Source organism: Cyprinodon tularosa, unplaced genomic scaffold (assembly GCF_016077235.1).
Source record: "Cyprinodon tularosa strain WSP-4 unplaced genomic scaffold, ASM1607723v1 ctg1191, whole genome shotgun sequence".
Classification (NCBI taxonomy): domain Eukaryota; kingdom Metazoa; phylum Chordata; class Actinopteri; order Cyprinodontiformes; family Cyprinodontidae; genus Cyprinodon; species Cyprinodon tularosa.
Window position 1 is genome coordinate 100,183 of NW_024037994.1, and position 19,687 is coordinate 119,869.

The window sequence follows — 19,687 nt, forward strand, 5'->3', positions numbered from 1 at the left end:
TAGCTTCTATTTTTAGCTCCTATTCCCTTTTCCTAGCTCCTTTTCCTGGCTCCTATTATTATCTCCTACCCCTGTTCCTAGCTATTGTTCTTAGGTCCTTGCTCCTCTTCCTATATTCTTTTTTTTCCGCTCCTACCCCGTATGTCATATTACCCGCTCCTAGCTTATTTTTCCAGTTAATACATCCTGTTCCTAGCTCCTAATACCTGGCCGGAGCTCATAGCTCCTGTTATAAGCTCCTAACTCTTAGCTCCTAACTACTGTCTGGAGCTCATAGCTCCTGTTATTAGCTCCTAACTCCTATTCCTGGCAGCTAGCTCATAGCTCGTATTTCTAGTTAATACCTTCTGTTCGTAGCTCATAGCTGCTTTTCTTACCTCTTAGCTCCTGTTCCTATCCCGTAGCTCCTTTTATTAGCATTTAGCTCCTGTCTCTAGCTCATATGCTTAGCTCCTGGCCCTTGTTCCTTGTTCATATTCCTGGGTCATAGCTTGTTCTACTTTATAGCTCTTGCTCGTTTCCTAGCCCCTAGCTACTGTTTCTAGCGCCTGTTTAACCATTACATTAGATTTTATCTTCTTTCAGTAATTTCTCGGAAGACTACTTTCTACTGAAAAAAGTAAAAGGTGCTACTTTTACTTGGGTAAAATATTTGGGTCATCCATCCACCTATGACATTTTCACTAAGGAGAGGTAAAACTGGTTTAATCTGTAGTCAAATAAGTCAAAATAACAAGATTCGTGTCTATGAAGTACCTTTGTTTAGTGATAATGCTTCCTGTTCAGTCCAGCTGACCTTACCAAGCTCCTCCATATGAACACCAGAAGACAGACACAATGGACAATTTTCAAGGCAACTTTTTTATTGGATCCTATATGGGAGTATGATTAGAGACACTGTCCAACTGTTCCATGTGTGGAGTATTGAAACTCTACTGTCCCAGAGATGAAGATTCTTTGCTACCTCGGGGCAATAGTGGTCCTTGGCGAGTGCGTCACTCATCAACTCGAAGGGTTCTGACCTGGTTTGATAAGTTAGTGAGCCGCTGCTTGAGTTTGCGTTGAGAGGACTCATATTGATTTCTAAGCTTTTGCAGTTTTGTCGTCATGACCTCCACGCTGTTTTCAATTACGCTGACTTTATCGTCCAAATCTTTGGCGTCAACAGCAGCTACCAGGGACTCATCTATGAGATTGTCTTTCATCAGAATGGCCCTTCCCTTGTCTTCCAGAGCATATTTAGCATCGGGGTATTCCGTGAGGGCCTCCATCAGATCGTCTTTTGACAACGCAAACAGATCCGAGTAGCCAACGCTTCGGATGTTGGCGGTTCTCCGGTTGCCTGCTTTGCTGCCTTTTATCCCAAGGATACTGATTTCTCCAAAATACGCCCCATCGCTGAGGACAACAAACTGCGTCACCCCATCGTCTGCCACGACAGCTAACATTCCTTCTTTGATTATGTACATTTCTCTACCTATGTCCCCCTTTTTGCAGATGTAGTCACCGGGACTAAAGACCTGAGGTTGCAGCTTCAGAACCAACTCCACAAGCAAACCGGCCTCACAGTCTTGAAAGATGCGCACTTTTCTAAGCGTCTCCAGGTGGACGTTGATAGCTATCTCCGCCTTTAGTTTGTCAGGGAGGTTCTTGAGTACCAGCTTCTCGTCGCAGGACTTCCCCTCGGTCCAAAGGTAGTCAAACCACTTCACCACCCTAGCCTCCAGGTCTTTTGTGACCTTCCGAAACTGCATGTACTGCTTGATTGAATCAATCTTGGCCTGAAACTCTACTCGCGCAGCATTCATGTTTGAAATCATTGCACCCACGTTGCCTACAATCGTTGCAAAGATCAAAACCCCGGTGAGAAAGTCAGCTACAACAAAAAAGTACTCTATGTCTCGGACTGGAGGCGGAGTCTCACCGATAGTTGTCAAGGTGAGGGTGGACCAGTAGAAACAGTAGATGTACTGTCTGCTCAGACGAGCGTACACCGGATTGCTCAAGTCTGGATATACCCAGGTGTCAGAGCCAAAGCCGAGTACCTTGGAGACGGCAAAGTAAAGACAAGCGTTCCAGTGTATGATGATGATGATGTAAAGTACAAGATTTGCAATGCGGAAGATGTTCGGAAAATTGGTTCGAGTTTCAGTTCGGTCGAAGAACTCAAAGAGTCGAGCTAGCCTGAAGAGACGGTTGAACCTCCACTCCGGGTTGTCCACCCCGATTTGAAGGAACACAAAGTCAGTAGGAATGATGGAGATGAGGTCTAACTTGAACTGCCGCGTCTTCATGTACTTTTCTTTTAGGAGCTTTTCATCCTTCACAAGCAGTCCTTGCTCCAGGAAACCTGTTGACACATTAAACATGAGAAGGTTTGAAATGTTTAACATCTGGGAAACAGTGGTGCCACCAAGGAGTAGCTAGGGTTGGCCACGGCCAGCCTGTGCAATGCCCTAGCAGCCAGTGGGGTGGCCAGGGCATTGCACAGGGCCCCTGTGGCCACCAAGGGGATGCCTTGCACAGGGTGGCTGTGGTCACCAAGGGGTTGCCTAGCATAGGGTGGCTGTGGCCACCAAGAGGTTGCCTTGCAAAGGGTGGCTGTGGCCACCGGGCTGTAGCCAAACCCCCGATGGCCAGGGCCACCCCACTAGCCATTGGGGTAGCCAGTGGGGTGGCCAGGGCATTGCACACGGTGGGTGTGGCCACCAGGCCGTGGCCGCCTCCGAGTGACCACGGCCACCCTGTGCAATGCCCTGTCCACCCCACTAGCCAGTGGGGCGGCCAGTGGGGTGATCAGGGCTTTGCACCGGGTGGCTGTGGCCACCTGGTTCAATACCCTGGCCACCCCACTGGTCAGTGTAAATTGTAGTAACATCAGTCTAGCATTTCATCCCATTCTGCACAGCCAGCACTGTAACATTAAAAATCAAACAAAAAAACAAGATCTGAGAAGGTGTTTACTGAAGTCTTTCTGATTTCTACTGGCAGGTTTACCAGAACAGTAGATTCAAACCCTGAAAAATTATGACTTTTAGTTTCAGTGGCCACCCCAAGATTTTTAGTGGCCCCATCTGGCCCCCCTATGAAACATTTCTGGAGGCGCCACTGCTGGTAAAGAGAGAAATCTGACTTACCTGTCCTGGCTCTCACATAGGTGTCCATGTAGTAGATGACATCCGACATGTAGTCTAGAACCATCCACAGTGTTGAATTACTGTACTGTAGCTCATTAAAGCACGATCTACACAAAAAAAAAAAGAATCAAATTTTAGGGCAAGAATATACAAAGTGATAAGTCAAAATATTAGGTTGTACAACCAAACCTGGCAACGAGAAATATGAGGTTGTAGAAGACGGGAACGGAAACTGTGCATAGCCAGTAGTAGTAGGTATCCGTAGCAGGATCCATGATCCACACCTCCTTCCTGATTGAAGCGACAACAAGTGGTCAACCACACTATTCTTTACCAGAACCATAAAGCTACTAAAAATAAAACCATAAAATTGGTTTCATATTTACATAGTAATAATAAAGAGATTAAAATAAGCCAATAAAAACAAGGGAGCTTAAAACATAATTTAAACTGCCGTATTTTCCGGACTATAAGCCGCTACTTATTTCCAACGCTTTGAACCATGCGGCTTATAAGAATGTGCGGCTTTTCTTAGTTTTCTTCATAAACGCCAGAGAGGGAAGTCAAAAGTTCGAAATCAAAGAATAAGGGGCTGATTTTCATTTAGCTCAAGAGCGTGCTAAGCAGGAGGCAGACGGAGAACAAATGTCCCGAAATCACTCATTTTGACATTTATTTTCCGCATTAAAGCTGTTGAACCAATGAAGAGACTGGGCTCAACTCCTGTAGAGCTGAAATAAAGAGCTGATGAAGCTCCATGTTTCAGTAGAAGCTCTTACTGCTGCAAGCTAACAGGAGCTAGCATTCTTATTCGTCTCTACTCCAGGGGTTTTATGTAGATGGACGTTATAACGCCAATAAAATAAAAAAGGATATTGATACCCAGACTAGGACTACAGCCTTCTGAAACAGGACTCAAGTTTCACAAATATACCAAATGGCTGAAGCTCTCCATGATAATACCAAATATATAGGAAGGCGTGCACATCAACGTGTGTCACACACAGTACATGAAAAGATGTTATGCCTTTTTTTTAAACTCTTGAGGTTAGCTGTGTGTATACACTCTGTCACGCAAAGGATTCTGCTCCTTAGCGCCAGATAGGAAAGTTATGAGTTTCCTACGCTAAAGGAACTATTAGAGGAAGCATACAGGCTCCTTTTCCTACCTCCTTCCTTACTGCTAGCACTTCTCAGACAGCTTTGGCTAGAAGTCATTAGCCTCGTTTCCACTATCCTTTCCAAACCCTGCGGAGATCGATCCGAGCACGGTAACCAAGATAACTGTTGAGATCAAATGGTACGCACAACTGAACTGGACTGTGCCAGACCCAACCGAACCGCACTAACGTGGTGCTAGTTCATCAGTAGGGCTCGGCCCGGTTCAGTTCTGGCTTGGTTCTCAGACAACAAAGAGTGCATGAGCAGAGAGCGTCATCCCCTTACAGTCAGCCTCCATAATCATGAAATTTAAGATATTCATAAAAATCCTAGTTTCCCTACCGTGCCGCACGATTTCCAATGATGATTATGCTTATAGCAGCGCAATGAAGCTCAACGTCGGTCTTTGTTTCCTGCATCTGGAAGCCCTGATTAGACTATCGTTTGTCGTATCCACTTTCAGAAGCCGACTCTGTCAAGTTAATTCACCAAAGCCTGCCTTCTTCGCCTGACTCTCCGCACACTTCCTGAATGTTACGGGCGCCGCCATGTTGGTTTGCTTATTCACATCGAGAGAGCAGTAGTACTGAAGATCGCCACTAGCGGGCGAGGAACCTGTGCTTGCGTTGTGTGTAAATGCTTGTATGGAACAGAGCTCTGCACGGTTAACTGATCAAAGCTCATGTGAAGTTGTGGAGAAACTGATACAGGAGTTTTTTGCAAGAAAAAAGGTTACAATTTATTTCATGTCAGATGGAGAGATGGTGCTCTGACTGGGTAAAGCTCAGTACGTACTTTTATACAGCAAATCTCGACACACACACTCCCCCCAGGGGAACTAACCCACCCCCTGCATAAAGAACTTTCTCACAGTTGAACCTTTGGAGGAAAAACAACTTGAGTTCATCAAGCCTGTTCCCTGTTAGGTTAATCTATCGTCTACTGGTCAGATGGATCTTTTTAAAACAGCAGCTGAGTAACATATTGTTATCTCTCATGACCTTCGTTTGGAGCCTGTGAGGCTAAGAACAGACATTTTTACTCCACAATCAGCACAGATCGGTTTTCAGAGGATAGTGTAAATGGGGCTAATAATTCAGGATTTAGGGGTTGATCCAGTATCTGGAGGGATGATGGTTCAAGCTCTTGCTCCTTCCTTCTCAGCCATTGTGTCCTTGAGCAGTACCCTCCCCTCTTCCTTGCCTGCTGTTGGTGGTTAGAGGGCCGGGCAGCGCCATAGGAGGCGCCTCCTGTCAGTCTGCCCAAAGGCAGCAGTGGCTACCATGTAGCTTACCACCATAGGCGTGTGAATGACTGAATGTAGGGGAAATATTCTGACATAAACAGTAAAATACAGGTAATTTACCCCAAACTGTCCAAATTGGAATCTTGCAAGGTGTCGTTTTAAAATCTATGAAACCAAATATTATAAACTGGGTCACAAAGTTATGATGTCAAGATTTTATTTCTGGTAATGAAAGGAAATAATCAAAGTACTTACGGTGGCTCTTTTTTCTCATCTTTCTTGTCGTCTTTTTTATCATCCTTCTTTTCATCTTTTTTATCATCCTTCTTTTCTTCCTTTTTCCTAAAAACAATAATACAGAGAGGCAGGTCAGGTGGACGCTTTGCCTTGTCATTGAGTAGAGTGGTGGCATTGTTCTATAATCGGTCAAAACATTATGACCAATAAAGCAGATAACATTGTTGGTGCAGTGATCAAAAGTGTCAAATAACAAAGTACTAATACTTCATTACCTTAATTAAGTAGAAATGTTGGCTATCTATACTTATTAGTATTTTTTAGACATCCTTCTGGAAAAAATAGAGTCGTTAGTTTTGTTTCATTTAAGCTAATTTTCATTATGACCATCAAAATAATTAGTTTCATCCAGATAATTTCTTTGTTGTTGGAGTTGGTGCTGCCCCAACTTGTTGTTCACCACAAACCAAAATGAATAGTCTTTCAAGATGATGCAAAGTTAAATCTGACTCTGTTACCATTAGTTATAAAACTAAGAAAATTAAGTCTAAGGAAGTTATCATCCAGAATTGTAGAAAATGTTCCTTTAATAGCGTAGAGCAGTAAAGCTTCTGGCCTTAACAGCTTTTCCTGCATTACTTTTACTTTTTAAATTTAAGTAGTCTATAAAAGTGTTTTAAATAGCAGGATGTCTATTTCTATATTTATTGTTCCAGTTTAACCTGTGAAATGTGGAACTCTATTTTTCCCAGTCAGAGTTTCTACATCTCGGGGCGTTCTATACAAATGATCTAACTTAGGATTTTATTATAAACTTTGACTTACTGTGGTTGGGAAAATCTATTCCCGATTAATTCCCCATATTTTAAAATTGTATTTATTTATTTGTCAGGGTCAGTTTACATGAATTAGCATAGCTGCAAATGCACCAGAGTTCGCTGAGAGGCTATTTTCCATCTGTCGTCCCTGAACACATCTTTAAACTGTCAATTTAAAAACACGACAGGTAGAATTTCACAGTGAAAAATACCAGTTTAGAAAGGAATAAAAGAGATATACATAACTCTTCAAACCTTGTTCACATTTACTAGAATATGGATTTTAGGTTTTTTATATATATAGATTTACGAGTGATTGTTTTGGATTGACTTACTTTATAAAAGTTTTCACTCAGTCGTTTCTCCCACTTAAGGCCACACAGTGTCTGAGCTGAGTTCACTATTTGGGATTGTTTGGAACGGCGAATAATACTTCAGATAAAGAACACTCTCTTTCTTACAGCAGAGTATTAGCGCCAGGCTAGAGATTTATTTTATTTTTATTATGGGAATAAAGTCGGAACATTATGATGAAAAAGCTGTAATATTATGAGAGTAAAATAACTTTGCAACAATAAAGTCATAAATGTACGAGAATAAAGTCTTAGCAGTTCAAGACCAACATTTTTTTTGTTTTTCTGACAGTAAAGGGGGAAGGAGAGACATGTGGGAAAGGACCACAGGTCAGATTCGAACCCAGGTCGCCCGCGGCGAAGACTAAGGCCTCGGTACATAGGGTGTGCGTGCTAACAACTGCACTACCTGCACACCCAGAAGTAAGAGAACAAAGTTGAAAAATGCCGAGAATAAAGTCAGAACATTATGGGAATCAAGTTGTAACATTATGAAAACAAAGTTGCAATACGAGAACACAGTCATAATATTCTGACAATAGAATAAAGTCATAGTATTATGAGAATAGAGTCATAAATTTAAGAGGATAAAGTTGCAACATTAAGAGAATAAAATCGAATTTTACGCATTATTCTCGTATCTAAAATAAAAAATCTCCGGCTTATACTCCGTTGTTCTTTCTCCTCCATCATATAAACTGTTTCCTAAAGCCTCTTTAAGTCGTTTTGTTTATAAAACCTTCACAGCTGCTCACTGCAGAGACAAACTGTCTAATTAGAAACAGAGCAGAACATTCAGCTGTTAGAGCCGCTGTTATCGTCTTGTTCTCTCCTCGCAAATAAAGAAAATAAAATGCATTACCCTCCATCTCCTTTATTTAACCAGATTGCATGGCTGGATACTTGCTTTTTGACACTTACCCATCATTATTGTTGGAGCTGTTTGTGTTCAGTGCAGCCAGGGGCCTCTGGTTAGTCCTGCAACAGGAACCAACAGAGGAGAATATTAGCTTCCTGTATCCATCCAGACAGTAGCTGGATAGCAACATGAGACAGACTTGGACCTGCTGCTGTCCATCCTCTGGACGCTGGGGTCGGACTCTCCAGGACCGACGCTGCTCCTTCCAAACCGCATCATGGTTGAAATCCTGGGAGAAGAGAGTCAAAATAGTTTTCTAATATAGGTTAGAAAAGCAGCAGAATGGTTTTTATTAAAACTGAACCAAGAGATTCATGGAGGTTTGGATAGAAACCGGATCCTAGTGAGGTTACCCAACATTATTTGGTTCTGAACTACAAAAAAAGGAAACATGCCACAGATCGGAGATTCCTCTGGGTCTCAAAGCCTTCTCTTGTTTTATTTCCTGTTGCAGACTTTCAGAAATAACATTGGTCCCTGTAATCCTTTGAGCAAGTTTCTTTAGGTTTATGGTTGGTTTACTCATTAGTTCATTCTATTCTATTCAGTTTATTTCTATAGCGCCAATTCACATCATGTCATCTCAGGTCACTTCCCAGTTCACCAGATCATCCAGTCAGATTGGTTCAAAGTTTTCTATCTAAGGAAAACCAGCTGATTGCATCGACTCATTGACTCTTCAGCAATCCCTCACACTAAGCATGCTTGTAGCGACAGTGGAGAGGAAAAACTCCCTTTTAAACCTCCAGCAGAACAATAGTTTGATTAGATGTGAGTCTATAGCTTCTTTCCCACTGGAATTAGCGGACTAACTCGGTTTTTCTAATGTGAGTCGAGCCACTAACACGGGCTGAACCATTTTGCCAAAAATCTAAATTGCGATTTTTTTTAAACCAATATCGCGTTTTTACCTCGAACCCCAAGCTTCTGGACCTTTCACCCCAGAGTTTCAGTTTTTAAAAATCTTGCTTGCTCTGAGTTCATTGTTACAGAATTTTACTGTAACCTTTGTGTGAAAAAGTGTTTACTTCTACTTGCGTACACGGATCCGCGAGCTAGCCGCAACTCTCTACCTTTCCGTGTGGCGAAAAATCCACTTTAAGAGTGTTACTGCCCCCTAGAGGGCTAAAGGTAGAAATTTTATACTTACTCTTGTTAAATGTAGCGTTATTTGCATCTAAGTGTGGGTCATACCGACTAATATCACTTTTAAACTCAGGTCTTAAAATCTTCTCCTAATTAATAGCTAGAAGTTTGGAAAAATCACTTCCACATGTCGAATCACCTGACCAAACTGTTTTTATTAAAAACAGCTTAGAATCAAAGTTGTCATTGTATGCCGATGATGTATTGCTTTATATATAGAATCCATTAAATTCAATTAATACAAAGGATCTGATTTTGCTTTATTATTATAACTATTAGTGTTATTGTTTTTGGGTCCAGTCGGGATGGGAGGGGGTGGGTTTTTTAGTGTGTATAAAGTTTGAAAAACGAAGTCATTTATAACCGTGATGACAACTTATTGTTTCTACCTCTGACTTTTCAATAGAACGATTTATAAAAAAAAAATAGTGTAATTAAACCTGAGCACCTCTGCGATTTTAAAATTGCGTTTTGTTAAATTGTAATTATATTAAAAATGCAATTATTTGCCCAGCCCCGCCGCTAGCAATTAGCATTTGGCTCCCTTCCCACTGGCTAATAAAGCTGGTCTAATCCCTCCCTGGTGGCTGCGTGGCCTCTGACCCCCTGCCACTGCCTGTCTCCACCAACATCACACTGGGTTAGCGCTGATGATGTCAGCAGTGCGACAGAAATCAGGGAAGTAAACAATGGAGAGCTACATGTAAGGAAGGCAGGGCGTAGCTTTATTGTTTCTCTCTATAATCTGAATCCCTCTCACCAGAGCTGCTCCATGTTTATCCAATGGAAACTGTTCTGCTTGTTAGATCAGAGGTGACTGCGTTGACGTCCATATGTTGCGTTCAATGGCATCACGTAATTTTGAGCGTTGACCCGGCTCTGGTGTTACCACAGCACGCCGATCAGAGCTGAGATGATTTTAATGCTGGTCGCTTGCTGAGTCGTCTGACACGCGTCAGTCAACTGTTCCCATGGCAACTAAAAGCCCATAGTTCCCTGGTTTAAATGGGTTTTTCGGCCAGTGGGAAATGGGGTGTTTGTCTACAGACGCACATTTAGATGTTTATACTGCATATTTGCACCACATATATCATTTCTCTTAACTTCCATATCAATGCGTTTTTGCACCATGTTTTTCTCCAACACTGTTTACATTTGATCTCTGCTGCAATTTATGGAAAGCAAATGTTAATTTACTGTCTGAAAAGCTGCACTAAGCAACATTTAGTTTTGTATAAACTCTGTTTACAAGGACAGTTAAGTACGAAATGACAATAAAAGTTGTCTAAGTTGGTGTAGGACAGGTGTGTCCAGGTGATGGATCAGAATCAATAGATGAAGTTTTTAATATTGGAAACGTACTTAGTATTTCAATAAAGTGAAGCTTGTACTAAATCCGGTTCTGAAAAACCCAAACATATGGGGTTTTTTTCTGAGGAGGAGGGTTTGGTGAGACTCTATCCATCCTCTGATCTCACCTGGACTGCAGTTCTGTTCCTGTTGGAGGCGCCTGGTGTCGGGGCTCCATCCCTGTGATACGTAACAATCAGACTGACACACAGCAGCAATGATAACATTAGATTTATGATAAATATACGTAATAAGTCCTCCCAGAACGAGGTGCAGCCTGTCCTTGGTAGCCTTCACTTCATAATGCTGCTACTCTAGTAGTTTAAGGTACTTGCTCTGTTATGTGCCACTTTTTTTTATCGCTGTGCCACAGCTTTACCAAGAGAATAAGAGAAGATATATAAGTTGAAACTAAAAAAATCACATAAAACAATAAGAATTCAATCTAAATTCAGTTTTGTATTTCAATTACACTCTTTCCTTATTTTAATTTCTTTTCTTCATTGCAATTTTAGATTTTATAATTTCAGATTCAAATCCATTTTTTCAGTTTTTGTAATTTGTTTTTTTATTTGTTTCAAATTCATTTTTTAGTTTCAGGATTTTTTTTTACACTTTCAGATAATTTTTTTTCACATTCAGATTTTGACCCCAATCTGACAGGAGTGGGCGGGGAAACTTGATTGACAGCTTGTAGCAGAGCTGGAGAGATGTCCCGTTCCATGTTGCATTCATGGACTGTGGGAACTCCAACTACTTGGTGAACACATTCTCTGCAATATTTATTTGGCAAAATACCGTGAAACTAAATACATTAAAACATTTAGTCAGATCTTGGTTTATTGAGTGATTTTTAATGTTACGTCGCAGGCTTAGCATAATGAGATGAAATGCTAAACTGATGCTACTATAGTTTAAACAGTGGGGGGACCTGGGCATTGCACAGGGCGGCCGTTGCCACTCTCCTGCTGGCTCCACTGCAGCCAAAAACATAACATTAAAAAATCACACAATAAACCAAGATAGGAGGAGGTTTTCACTGATTTATGATTTCTATAGGCAGCTTTACCACAATAGTGGAATTCAAACCCTGAAATTATGGCTTCTAGTTTCAGTGGCCACCCCGATTCCTTAGAGGCCCCATCTGGCCCCCTTTTCTCTGTGTGTCTCAGCAGTGGGTGTATGTCTGGTTTCAGTCTTTTTCTGAAAGCCGTCCAGATCATTATTATTCATGGTTTTTAATAAGGCAAACTGAGAAACGTCAGAGAAAGCTTTCCTCCTATGTCCCCAACCTGAAAGTTCAACATGTCTATGCAGTTAAACAGCTGTAAATAGAAGCTGCGTTTGTTTGTTCAGTCACATTAGCACATTAAGCTCCCAGTCCAGTTCACTTAAATCCTTTTCTCCCAGATTACAGCCACTAAAATTAGACTTTGGGACCAACGTGTCTTTCTAAGCCACACACCCATTAGTATGACTTCTCTGCTACCCACACAGCCCCGGCTATTTAATGTTTGGGTGAAATGTACCTGTTTGTCAGTGATGGAGATGATGATGATGTGATCCTCTGATGGCAGGTTTCAGTTTGAGCTCTGAGAGAAGCTCATGCTGATCCTCCTCCTTCGTACCAAGCAGAATCAGTCCTTCCTGTCCAGAAACCTAGATCTGCACCCAGAGGGAGTTAAGATCTGGGTGAATAAAGATGTGGTTTTGCTCTCCTGAGCTCAGCATCGACTGGTGGAGCAGATCCTTGTGTTCAGTCAGCTCCCAGCAGGAGATGAGATGGAGGGGAGGGAGGGGCCAATTATCCGCCTTCAGCTGCTACCTGTGACACAGCAGGTCCACTCACTGTAAACATGGTCACTGAATCATGGGAAGGAATGATTGGTCCATTTCTTAAGTCCTTTCATATCCCAGTCACATTTATCAGAACACCAGTGACTGGAGTCAGGCAAGGCTTTAAACTTACCTTAAAACTTTCCTTTTTGATAAAGCTTCTAGTTAGAGTGGCTCAGGTTATCCTGAGCTATCTCTATAGTTATGCTGCTATAGGCTTAGACTGCTGGAGGACATAGGGACCCCTTTTTCATCATTCTGCTTCATTCTATCTCTATTTTTCTGTTGTGCTCTCTCAGTTTTTTCTCATCTTAGTAGTGAGTACTACTCATTAGTAGTCTACTTTTAAGGCAAGGTTTAAAACATTCCTTTATAATAATAATAATTGAACTGTATTGATCTCACTTAAAATTATGCAAACAAGCTGAAGACGCGTGTTTTTTGATGAAAATTAATTTCTTAGAATCCTATTGGATCAGAAGTTATTTTATAAACCACGCTTAGCCTAAGTCCAAATTAAAGAAATCCGAATGATTAGCTATTTTAATTAAAACTTGATCCTTTTTAAATAAAACGATGTTGTTCTGTCATTGTAACATAGTATATGGGGATATGCATATTAATCCAATACCAACGTTATGTTTTTCTACAAAAACAGTAATTACAGTCATTAATCGTTTTCCATATGTTTGATCATTAAATTTAAAAACAGGGAAAATGTCTGTGGTTGGAGAGGAGAAACCATGTGGAGGAACCAGGGGTGAGATCAAATGTTAGCATGATGCTAAAGTGGAATTCAGCTTATTTTAAAATCTCTTTCTTCTACATATAAGAATGAAAGTTTCATGTGAAAAAAATGGATGACAATCTATTACCAGCGGTCTTCTGGTTACGCTTTGTTTCTATAAGTCAGTGTTCAGCTTCTATGTTTTATAAGTCTGTGGGAAAATTGAATCTATTCTAAAGTCCAGCAGATTGGCGTATCGGCAGTGACGCACTCGAGCTCTTGGGCATAGTGCACTGGCCAGTGTGTGCTAGGTAGGATTTGTGCGCTGTTACTGCCCCTGCATCTCGAATAGACGATTAGTGGCGACCTGCGAATGTAATAGTGTTCTCAATCAACACTATTCTCATCTCACTCATCACTAGCAGTCTAGAGATAGACTATAAACTCCTGTCCCCGAGACTAGACGCTCGACCGGAAACGAGACTATGACGCTAGAGCAGCTCATACAACATTATCCCCCTCCGCTCCCCCCTAGAAACCACGACCCCTCTGACCCCCCCCCGCTCGCGCTCGACAATAACGAGCGCCAGACTGCACACTCATCCTCACCTTCTCTCGCCGCAGCCTCTCCCCCACGGCACCCACCCCCTCAAGCCAGCACTGGACTACCAGCAAGGACACCTGCGGAGCGTCTGCTGACTGGAGGAGGAAGCTGATTAGCCTATATGCATATATAAATATACATATTATATATATATATATACTAATATATATGTATATATACGTCGTATATATATATACTATATACATATATATATATATATATATATATTATATATTATATATGTATATATGACGTGTATACTATTTATATAATTATATAATGGTATAGTATTACTCGATGTAATTATAATTATATTAAATTGATATGATATCGATACGTTAGTCAGAATTATATTAGTTAGTATGTATTTATACGTGTAATAGTAGTTATATATATATATAGTTATATTGTTTTTATTATAAGTTATGGTATTAGATTATACATATTATACATATGAATTATATATTAGTTTGAGATATGTATAACTATACGTGCTAATAAGTGTCTATATATTATTAATAGTACATGTATATATCTATGTATGTACTTATACGTTGTATGTACTATATATATATATATATATTATTATTATGTGTATGTATATGTATAACTAGTGTCTTAGTTAGTATATATTTAATTTATTAAATACGTGCTGGTAGGATAGTTAATTCTGTTTATTAAAATATTAAGCTGGCGTTTATATGAGTATTATATATTATAGTTGTATTATGGGTGAGGGTATTTTAGTTAATATTTTTATTTTTTCTTGTTATTTATTATGACGTGTTGATAGGTATATATTAGTGTGATATTATTAGTACGTATATATTATGTAGTAATAATAGTATGTGATATATCATAGTTTATATATTATAGTGCTTTATTTAGGTAACTGTATATCATAGATAATATGATTTATGATGTAATTTTATATAATATGCATTATTACAAATATATGCTGTAATAGTCGGTGTAATTTTTATTGGTGAGAGTTTATTATAATTGGATGTATTAATATATTTAGTATACGTGTACAATTATATGAAGGGAGCTAGGTATATTTTTTTTATTTTAGTTGTTTATTGTGTAATTTTAGTAGCAGTGATAATATATCGTGTGTATAGTATAATTGGATTTTGGTAACTAATTATTATTGGTAGGATTATGATTATTTTAGTATATATATATATTGTCGTATTTGTAAGATGATAATTTGTTAATGTTAATGATATAGAGTTTTAATATATATATGTATTATATATGAGTGTATTATTATTGTAATATAGTATAGTGTTTTGTTAATTTCGTTGATATTATATATATATATATATACTATACGCGTAGTTAGTTTATATAGTATTTATCATATAGTATATATAGTATATATAATAGTTTATAGTTTATTTGTATGATTATTTTAGTTTTTAGTATATAGTGGTTATTAGGTATGCTAGATTGGGTAGATGAGTAGTATTTGGGTCGGTTTTTAGTATATATTTCTACTATATATAGATATGAGGTATAGTATTATTATTAGTTGAGTAGTTTTCATGAGGTATATATATGTGGTAGTGAAGGTATTATTGTGTTTATGTTTGATAGTAGTATGTATTATATTTAAGTATATATTTTACGTTTTTTTCATTTAGCTTTTTAGCATTTTCAATTAGGTTTTAACCTTTTTATTAGTGATGGTGAGATGATGAGGCATTGAGCCATTTGGTTCATGAGGCTCCACGTGAACATGTCACCACCCAGGGGCGTAGGAAGGTTTTAAAATGTGGGGGGGCAAACAAGACAGATAAGGTATTATAGCCAAGATGGCAGAGCGCGAGCGGATGCACAAAAAATCTTTTGGGTCCATAGGCAAGGAAAAGTGAAATGCACCCCTATTTAACATGTTTAATGAGCAGACTGATTAAAGAAGCAATCAGTACATTTACATCTATATCAGCACTGTAGGCTAAAGAGTTATTTTTTCTCTGCCGCCACACTCCATTGAGGTCCATTCAGTGGTCAGTCATTGTAAATGCAAGTAAATTTCTTCTGAATCCAAGACGGCCAACAAACAGTAACCTCTGTCCACCACTGCTGGCATTTCCTCTCAATCCTTCTATAGTAGAAGAGCCCAAGAGGTAAAAAAATATGATGATTTAAAGTAACATCTCAGAAAGGATATTATCAGTTTGAAATATAAAATTTTTTCTCCAACATTTAGAAAATTACGATAAACCATGTGTCCACTGAAGTGGAAGTCATGCATCTCCCATTACAATTTTTTCAACAGAAGTTATATAATTGCTTTACTGTCTTGTAATTGTTTTGCCTTTAATTCAGTGTTTTAAACGTAACACATATAAGCTATTCACTGCAAATTTACATTTTAGTATATTTTGTTTATACTTTGTGTATATTTTGTGCAGATTAGCTGTAGTTTGTGTAACTGTACCAATTATTTATATTGTAGACTTCAAACACAGCGAAGAATAAGGGAACCTACAGAATAGTCCAAGAAATTCCATCCAAAAATTCTAAAAATGCAAACAGAGGCCATGATGCTGCATCCACATGGAAGACCAAATACATTTGCATGCAATGCTGTGTGCCACTGTGCCCAGGGTGCAGGGAACAGTGGCCCTGCACCCTGGGCACAGTTGTTTGTATAATGTTTTGTGTTGCGTGCTCAAGCTCATGTAGTCCACTGTAGTGGAGATTTCTGTAACTTCCTGGAAAAATGTCATTTTTGAAAAAGAAGTTCATATTTGTTTTTTTCATGCCATAAGTAGAGTAAAAACACATATACAAAAATCTTGACTCAGGGATTCATAATTCATGCATCACTATAGCGCATGAGTCAAGAGGTCATTAAGTGGACAGACTCATAAAAGTTGGATACCGAGAAGATCCCACACATGTTACTTATTAACTAGGGGCCAAGTTTAAAAAGTACAAAAGTCATACAAGATGAAAAAAAATTTACCCAAAACTAAGAGTAACGGAAGCTTAAAACCCAAAAAAATTAACAAAAAAATACTAATAATTTAATTTTGAACATTTTAAAAAATAAGAAATAACCAGGAAACTTCCCAAATAATTAAAAAAATTTTAAATTTAAAAGAAAAAGAAAAAAAATAATAAAAAAGGGGGGGGGGGGGGTTTTTAAAATTTAAAGACAGTAACAAAATATCAATTTTTAGGGGGGGCCCCCAAATACTTCTTAGTTGATATTGGGTAGCTTTCTTAAATTTTGTATTTAACATAATAATGGGAAAAAAAGTTTAAAAAACAAAAATTTTATCTTTAAAATGGTCCAAAAATGTTGAGGGGGGACTTCCCCCTTTCCCCCCCCATTCCTACGGGCCACTGCCACCTACGGGGGAGTCAAAGAACTACAGTTTTTTTTGTAATTAAAAAACTGATCTTTTTTGCAATTTTTTATTTTTTTGTTTTTTCCCCTTTAAGTTTTCCCAAGGGAAATTTTTTAAATTTATTGGTCTGGGATAATGAAATTTTTGGGCCCAAAGAAGAGTTTTAGTAAAAATTTGGGAAGGTTGGGGGCCCTTTTCCCTAGCCGGAGCGGGTGAAAGGGGATATACGCTGTTCGTCTACTGTTGGTTTTTGTGGGTCGTTTTGGTTTTAAAAAAGCGAGTTTCGGGCAAGCTGCAAAAGTGGTCTTCAGGAAGATTATTTATAAAATATAGCCGTTCATGACAATGAGCAAAAAGGTTTTAGTCATTTTATTTAAACATAATAGTTTTCCCATAGTTTTTGGTTGTAATCAGGGTTTTTTTTTAAGTTAAAGTGTTCAAGCCCAAAAAGTTTTGGTTTTAAAACCCAAACCCGTCTAAATTTTGCAGAGTTTTTTTTCCCGAGTGGAAAAATTTCTAAAAAAATTGGGGGAATTTATTTAAAAATATCTTTACTTTTTTCCCCAAATTTTAATCAGAGGGAAAATTTAAAAAAAACCCCCCTCAAAAAATTTAAAATCAAGTAAAAAATAACAAAATTTTCCTTTTATTTAAAAAAGTAAAAAGGTAAAAGTTACTTATTTTCTTTTAGTTATAAAGTTTTTAAAAGCACACCAAAGAAAAAAAGGCCGGAAAAAACACCAAAATCAAAAATAAAACGCAACAGGACCCCCCAGTTTTTTAACAAGCTCCTATGGAAAAGATTTTTGGGTGACCTTGTTTACTTTAAAAATGATTTTTAACTGACACTTATTTTTTCAAACAAATTTTTTAAATGTTTTAATTGGTTTTAAAAAAAGGCTGGGTTTAAAAATCAAAAGGGCCTTTCTTTTTTTTTTAAAAGGGGGATTAAGTGGGCGGTTTTTTCCCTTGGGCCCCAGGGGGTTTAAAATTTTCCCGGGCCGGGATTAAATTTTCAACCATCATATTTTTTTTTTATTTTTACTCAAATAACGTGAAGGGGGTTTTTAAATGTAGCGAAGTAAAACAACTTTGGTTTAAAAAATTTTTTTGAATTTAAAAATAAAAATTACATATTTCAAAAAAATAAATTAGAAAATTACAAATTACTCATAAAAAAGTACCAATTTTCAGTAACGTGGGTTTAAAATTAAAAACGTTAAATTTCCACCCCTTGGGTTTTTTCCCAATCCCCCTTTTTTGGCCGGGGCAAAACCAAAAAGAAAAGAGTCACATTAGGGGAAAATAAATAAATACATTTACACAATTTCAAAAAGCTAAAGGGCCCCCCCTTTTTCCATCCCAAACCCCAAAAAAGGGAAAATCCAACCCTTTTAAAAGCTTCACCACTTGGCAAGGGAAAATATAAAAGGGGTTTTTAAAGCAAAAAACTTTAAAACCCATTACACGTGTTTTTCCATCAGCTTTGCTCAAAATTTTTGATCATTTACATCGTTTAAATTTTAAACCAAAAATAATTTTTAAAAAAAAATAATTGGTTTTTTTTTCCAACCAATCTAATTTTTGAAAACTTTTCCCAAAATTTTTTCCAGCTGGGGAAGCCTCCTACAAAATCCCCATCTTTACTGGAAACTAGGCTGGTTTTAAAATGCCTGGGCCCAAGTTTTTTCACAATTTTGGGAAACCAACTTCCCAAAGCGGTGGGGCAGCGGGGGGTTAGACCTCAACAAATTTTGGCTCCCCCCCAAAATGAAGCAAACCTCGATACTTTGCCCCCCTGCAAAGGCCCCCTCCATTACTCACCCCATGCTTCCCAAACCCGGCCATCTCATGAAAATTCCCCTACGTTTTCCCCTTTTCACTTAGCTTTTTAGCATTCTAAATTAGCCCTTTTTAAACCCTTTTTCAATTAGCTTTTAAACAAATTTTTAAAAAGCTTTTTAGTATTTTCAAAAAAGCCCTTTTTAGCATTTTTTAATGAGCTTTTTAAAATTTTAAAATTAACTTTTTTTTTTAGCTTTTTCAAATTAAACATTTTCCCCAATTTCAATGAGAATTTTTTTGGGATTTTCAATGAAGGGTTTTTTATTTTCAATTAGCCTTTTAACCTTTTTTCCAAAAAGGGCCCTTTTAAACCTTTTTTAATTAGCTTTTTTTTGCCCTTTTTTAATTAGGCCCTTTTTTTAAATTTTTAAATTAAGCTTTTTTTTGCATTTTCAATGGCTTTTAAAATATTTTTAATTAGCTTTTTTTTTTTTTTTCATTTTTTAAAATTTCCCTTTTTACAATTTTCAATGAGATTTTTTAGCATTTTCAATTAGGGTTTAATGTATTTTCAATTAGCCTTTTTACCTTTTTCAATTAGCCTTTTAAGGGATTTTTCAATTAGCAATTTTTTGCAAATTTTTAAAGAGCTTTTTTGAAATTTTCCCAATTTTGCCTTTTTTTGCAAAATTTTAATTACTTTTTGCAAACCAAATTAAACCTTTTACCTTTTTTTAAATTTTGCTTTTAGGGATTTTTTAATTAGCCTTTTTTTGTTTTTTTCAATTAGCTTTTTTTAAACATTTTCAAGACTTTTTAAATATTTTTCAATTTGCTTTTTTTTTTGCATTTTCAATAACATTTCAGCAATTTAAAAGTATTTTTAGGGATTTTCAATGACTTTTTTGCATTTTCAATTTGCTTTAAAAGTATTTTCAATTAGGGCCCTTTTTCCTTTTTTTCAATTTGCCTTTTAAACTTTTTCAATTAAACAATTTTT

General features: G+C 37.8%; 1 protein-coding gene across 4 annotated transcripts; it reads right to left on the minus strand.

Annotated features, from left to right (window-relative positions):
* Positions 1-845: 845 nt before the first annotated feature.
* LOC119772623 (cyclic nucleotide-gated channel cone photoreceptor subunit alpha-like) lies at positions 846-12,162 on the minus strand. 4 transcript variants are annotated; one of them, XM_038269098.1, is made up of 7 exons: positions 10,496-10,545; positions 8,011-8,100; positions 7,874-7,930; positions 5,800-5,886; positions 3,327-3,428; positions 3,138-3,244; positions 846-2,350 (listed from the first exon to the last, which is right to left on the minus strand). In XM_038269098.1, exons 1-7 carry the CDS (start codon positions 10,543-10,545, stop codon positions 996-998), a joined length of 1,848 nt encoding a protein of 615 aa, XP_038125026.1. In that variant the 3' UTR covers positions 846-995. The 4 variants fall into 4 exon arrangements, with proteins under 4 accessions (XP_038125026.1, XP_038125044.1, XP_038125049.1 ...); XM_038269116.1 differs by lacking the exon at positions 10,496-10,545 and adding an exon at positions 11,897-12,162 and having other exon boundaries at positions 996-2,350; XM_038269121.1 differs by lacking the exon at positions 10,496-10,545 and adding an exon at positions 11,897-12,161 and having other exon boundaries at positions 996-2,350; positions 8,017-8,100.
* Between the last annotated feature and the right edge of the window lie 7,525 nt (positions 12,163-19,687).

Excerpts from the sequence above, each read along its gene's own strand:
- LOC119772623 (XM_038269098.1), bottom strand. The coding sequence starts at position 10,545 with ATGGAGCCCCGACACCAGGCGCCTCCAACAGGAACAGAACTGCAGTCC. Across the intron at positions 3,429-5,799 it reads GATGAGAAAAAAGAGCCACC|GAAGGAGGTGTGGATCATGG; the intron begins GTAAGTACTTTG and ends CGCTTCAATCAG. Across the intron at positions 2,351-3,137 it reads CTATGTGAGAGCCAGGACAG|GTTTCCTGGAGCAAGGACTG; the intron begins GTAAGTCAGATT and ends ATGTGTCAACAG.